Source organism: Lactuca serriola, chromosome 3, assembly GCF_051521515.1.
Source record: "Lactuca serriola cultivar US96UC23 chromosome 3, Lser_US96UC23_V15, whole genome shotgun sequence".
NCBI lineage: Eukaryota > Viridiplantae > Streptophyta > Magnoliopsida > Asterales > Asteraceae > Lactuca > Lactuca serriola.
Genome location: NC_136410.1, coordinates 81,870,604 through 81,876,207, shown reverse-complemented (window position 1 = coordinate 81,876,207; position 5,604 = coordinate 81,870,604). Strand labels below are relative to the sequence as shown.

The 5,604-nt window shown below is 33.1% G+C and overlaps 1 protein-coding gene across 1 annotated transcript; it reads left to right on the top strand.

Moving 5' to 3' along the window:
* Positions 1-1,286: 1,286 nt before the first annotated feature.
* SOG1 (NAC (No Apical Meristem) domain transcriptional regulator superfamily protein) lies at positions 1,287-5,248 on the top strand. The gene is made up of 6 exons (XM_079030736.1): positions 1,287-1,428; positions 2,020-2,161; positions 2,259-2,445; positions 2,680-3,185; positions 4,467-4,862; positions 5,013-5,248. The coding sequence occupies exons 1-6, from the start codon at positions 1,421-1,423 to the stop codon at positions 5,058-5,060; spliced, it is 1,287 nt and encodes a 428-aa protein (XP_078886862.1). The 5' UTR covers positions 1,287-1,420; the 3' UTR covers positions 5,061-5,248.
* The last annotated feature ends 356 nt before the right edge of the window (positions 5,249-5,604 follow it).

Genomic DNA, 5,604 nt, shown 5'->3' with positions numbered 1-5,604 from the left:
TAGAAAAACAAAGTAGAAACAAAAAACCAACAACTTAAAAAAAAAAAAAAACACACACACAAGAAACCATTAAAAACTTGAAAAAAAAAACTAGAAATTAGCCACGATTTATGTAATGGTTTTTCACTTCCTCCTTCATCGCCAAAACCACTTCAAGCTCGGCCCTGTTTTTGGTCTTTTCCAACCGTCAAAACCACTTCAAGAAATTAGCCACGATTCATGTAACGGTTTATGGAACCTGTGTAAAACGCGAATCCAAAAGCGGTCATGCTTTTGGTCTTTTCCAACCGTCGCGTCTTCTGAAATATCGATCCAAGATTGTGCCAACACCAACGCTTCCAAAGGTTCCCAACATCTAGCCTCCGCCTTCTCTTTTCTTTTATTCGCTGCTCAAGTGAGCTGAGTTTCTGTAACGAATTCTGGCTCAGAATCAGAAACGACCGTTTCTGGTTGTGTTTGTGTTTGTTGCACAAACTCGGGTTGGGACAAAAAATCAAATGGATTAAAATCCGAGTCGGGTTGTGGTAGTGGTGGTGTTTGTGGTTGTGGTTGCCCTGGTCGTTGTAGAAAATACGGAAACATACCGTCGTAGTGGTAATACGGAGGTGAGAAAATCGGTTGATCAAACGAAGGTACTGGGGTGTTGGTATTTCTGACTGGTGTTTTTTCTTTGTTAGGTCGTTTGGAAGATGACATTTTTCAAATAAAAATAGAGAGAAGGAGTAGAGATATGATAAAAAGTTGTGTAAAAATATTGTGTAGATTGGTAATATATATATATATATATATATATATATATATATATATATATATGTGTGTGTGTGTGTGTGTGTGTGTGTGTGTGTGTAGTAAAGTTAAAAAAATAAATAAATAAATAAACATTGAAGACCATTCAACGGTCAAAACCAGTCAAAGATCAAGCACCAATCAAATTGCACGGTACTCACAAACCGCACCAGACCATGGCCTGGGGGCGGTGTTCCGTGTCCATATGGCACGAAGTGCGGTCTCGGACCGCACCCATACCGTCAAGCCTTATAGTTCTGTCTAATGATATCACATTTACATTTTTATAGTTCTGTCTATATAAAAAACCAAGTAAACTATGAATTCTAGTAAAGTTTGAATGTTTATTTAAAAAGAAAATTATAATAAGTCCTAAAAAGAAAAAGTCTGCATGCTCTAGAATTAACTGAGTAATATACGACCCCCTCTACTTCGACTTTCGAATTTCAAATCAATAGGCTGAGTGACGTCAATATTCAAGAAAGAAAAGTCATTGTTCAGTACAAACCCTCGGTCCACGCACAGTCAAACCAAGAGAAGCACTACTTTGTAAAGAGAGAGGGAGGGAGGTGTGTGTGTGTGTGCTGAAGATCGATGGTGCCCTAAAGCTCTTTCACACCAATCATTCATCACCATGGCTGGGTAAGCATCCGCCTTTTCTCTCTGATCAAGTTTCACGGACAGCGATACAGCAACCGCTTAACTTCCATTTGAGTTTCTTGATTATCTTCAAGTTTTATATGATTTCTAAAACCAAGATTAATTTTTTCATGGTTTTGATGAAACCCCAATTCAAAATGTGTAATCTTTCCGTCGATTTGACGTATTGTGGTTGTAGATTTCTTAAAAACCCAACGAATCTGATAAATTTTGGGGATTCCACTTTGCTTCCATGATCAGTGAAAGATTGAAACTTTAACTTATAGCTTGACCATTAATGTGGTCGAAAAAGTCAAACCTGAGCCATTCTTCGGTCAAAGGGAGATCGAAGATCTGCCATTGACACTCTCCAGATTAACGAGAGTCGTTATTTAAGCTGACATAGCATTGTTATGTATGTTTTGTTGAACGTTTCCTGCTATTCTCTTTAGGGTTTCCTTGTATCATGTAGGAAGATTATTTGAGCCCTTCATTATTTTAAACCTCTATGATAACATTTGGGACATTCAATTAGGATATACACAACAATATGATCAAACTTATTGATTTAAATCTTGATTTTGAACAATGCAGACCATCATGGTTAGTTGATAGCAACCGAATTGCATCAAAGATTAGAAGTGCTTCAAGTACATGTGATCCTGAACATATCAAATGGAAAAGCAACCCCACAAAAACATGCCCTAATTGCCACCATATTGTCGACAATAGTGATGTAATCTTTTCTAATTTTCACTCACACATTATCATCAGATTCTTTATTGAAAGTTTTAGCATCTTTTCAAGATTTATAAAGTTTTGTGTGTTAATAGGTTAATCAAGAATGGCCCGGGTTGCCCCGTGGGGTGAAATTTGACCCGTTGGATCATGAAATTATTTGGCATTTACTTGCAAAAAGTGGTGTCCATGGTTTTGTCCCTCACCCTTTTATTAATGAGTTTATTCCAACTGTTGAGGAAGATGATGGAATCTGTTACACTCATCCTCAAAAATTGCCAGGTATTTATACTGTTATACATTTTTGCTCTCTATCTTCTTGTATTTGATAATTTAAATATTATATTATTTATTTACAAAGATATAACCTTTAGCAAGTGTCACATTTTTTTTTATTTGGCACATACTTTTTATGCAAATTACAAAAGAAACATTCATATGATGTTACTTTTTCTGTAATTTGCATTGGTTTTTATATTCTTTATTAATTATACAATTGTCTTTTTTCTTTTTTAGGAGTTCAACAAGATGGAAGTGTATCTCACTTCTTCCACAGAGCAATCAAAGCCTACCAAACAGGAACCCGAAAGCGTCGCAAAATCCATGGTGATGATTTTGGAGATTTTCGTTGGCATAAAACAGGAAGAACAAAACCAGTTATTTTAGATAACATTCAACGTGGGTGTAAAAAAATTATGGTTCTTTATATCAGCCCAATAAAAGGTGGAAAAGCTGAAAAAACAAATTGGGTAATGCATCAGTATCATTTGGGAACAGGGGAAGATGAGAAAGAAGGAGATTATGTCATCTCAAAAGTCTTTTATCAACAACAATCACAATCACAATCAAAAAATAATGGAAAAGATGATGATGTCATCCTTGAAGAAGTCAACCCCCCAATTGTTAAAGTTGACCCTGTGACACCTAAATGTGTTACCCCCGAACCCCCTCGTGCTGAAAGGCGGGTCCCGGATACGGGTCTTGGACATGGGCCCACTGGAATTTATGCGGATTTTGCTCAGGTAATTAATCCTCTTTTGTCTCCTTCAAGTTTCTAGTTAATTCGATTGTATAGTTGAAATAAATTAAAAAACTCAAGGGCAAAATAGTCTTTTTATGTAAGACAGGGACCAAGCGCGTAACAAAAACAAACAATAGGGACCTTTCGAGTTAAACAAATAAGTTAGGGACCAAATGCGTAAATTACCCTAAACCATAGGGACCATTCGTGTAATTTACTCTTATTAATTACTGATAAGTCTTTATTTTTTGAATTTAGGGTTAATCTAAAAAAAAACCTTATATTTTGTGTTTTTTTCCTGAAAAAGACCTTGTATTTTTTCATATTTTTCCGAAAAGCCCTCAACTTTGTATTTTTTTCCGAAAAAAACCCTCGACCTTCTAAATGCTTCCAAATAAATCATCAACCTTTTTAGTTTTTCTCGAAAAAACCCTCGTATTTTACAATTTTTTTGGAAAAAATGACTAAAAGGGCCAGATCGGAAAAAAAAATGAAAAAATAAATTTGAGGTTTTATTCAGGAATTTATTTAAAAGTTTGGATGCTTGTTTAGTAATTTAAAACAACATTTATAATAAAAACACAAAATTGAGATATATATTACAGTACTAGCATTCTAATAAAAACACACAATTCACATATATTACTATACTGTAAATATAATAAAAAACCGACAATTTACCTATTATATATAACTTATTTGGTTATTGTTTTTTAATAATATAATAAATTATAAGAAAACAATACATAAGACAAATTTGTAAAAAGCTAATAAATATAAAGGGCATTCTTTTTAATTATATAAGTTAGAAAAAAGAAATATTCTTTTTGGTGTAAAAGATGGTGTAATGGTTGGAGATGGGGAAATTGTGAGAAAAGTCCCATTTTTTTTTTTTCTGAACATAAAAGTCCCGATTATTTCATTTTGGCTCAAGTTTACAATAAAGTCTTTTTTTTTTTTTTTTTTTTTTTTTTTTTTTTTTTTTTTTTTTTTTCTTTTAACAGGAAATGACATATTATTATGCTTTTACAAATAATCGGGACTTTTATGTTCAAAAAAAATCTTGGGACTAAAGTGTAACTTTCCTAAAAATATTAGGACTTTTCTGACAATTTCCCGTTGGAGATGAATCATTGTTTGCACAACGTGTTACACCATTTTTGTGCAAAAAATGTGTTTTGTTTATTCGATATCACAAGAATTGAAAATGAAAAGTGTAGGAAAATGTTATAAACTACAACGTGTTTCTATGTAATGAATTTTGTAACTTTTTTTTTTGTAGCATGAGATGGAAGCCATTGATGAAGCTGAGGATGAAACTTCTTGCATGAACCTTATTGATCATAATGATGAAGTTGAAGTAGTAGAAGTAGAAGATCATCATGTTCATGAACAACAAATAGAGGGTAATGATGAAGGTCAAGAAGCAAAATGGTGGGATAGTGAGTCACAGTATTTGTTGGATTCACAACAACTTGTTGAAGGACTTTCTTTGTGTGATGAGTTTCTTCAAAGTCAACCTGAGAATCAAGAGTCAAAGGGTAAACCCCGTCTTTCTGACTATGCTCATTTAGGATCTGAAAATTTAAAGAAAGATTTGGAAGAGTGTCAAGGATTGATCATGGATCCTGCAAATTTGGAACTCGATACACCACCTGATTTTCGCCTCAGCCAGCTTGTAAGATCTTTTTTTTTTTTTTTTGGATCTTTTTGTGATATATGAGCTTCCCAATAAGTCCAATTAAAATACTCAAAATTGGTTAAACAAAATGGTTGAACTGGTGATGTTTTTTTTTTTTTTTTTTTTTTTTTTTTTTTTTTTTTTCAGGAATTTGGATCACAGGAAAGTTTTCTTGCATGGGGAGGCTGCAAATGAGGTTTATGGGTTGATGAACATCTTTTATTTCATCCAAGATGTGCAAACTTTATATTTTGCATATCGTTTTGTGAAAACTAAATTTGGATGATGTGAGATGTGAATGACTTTATCTTTTGGAAGCAACTGTTTATATGTATTTGGTGTATGTACTTTTTTAATCTAAACTTCCGGTTTTGAAACAACAATTAATGGTGTATGCTTGTTTGGGATCGTTGTTCTATTGTTTTTAAATCCAAACATAATCTGACAATTTTCTGTTGATGACTACCAAACCAATCATATATATTTTTTTTTCTTTCATGTTGCTACAAGGGTTAAATTTTGAATTTAATGGCATGTTTGTGGATGGACTTTAGATTATTTTGTTGCATGATTAATAATAAAATCACATCAAAACAAAATGTCACGTCAAACATATATAAATGGTCAAAAATAATTATAAGAGACTAAAATATATCTAAAGTCTCAAGCATCCGAATCTCTAAGGCGTCCTCTAATATGTAATAAATAAACCATTAATTACGACGCATATCAAAATACA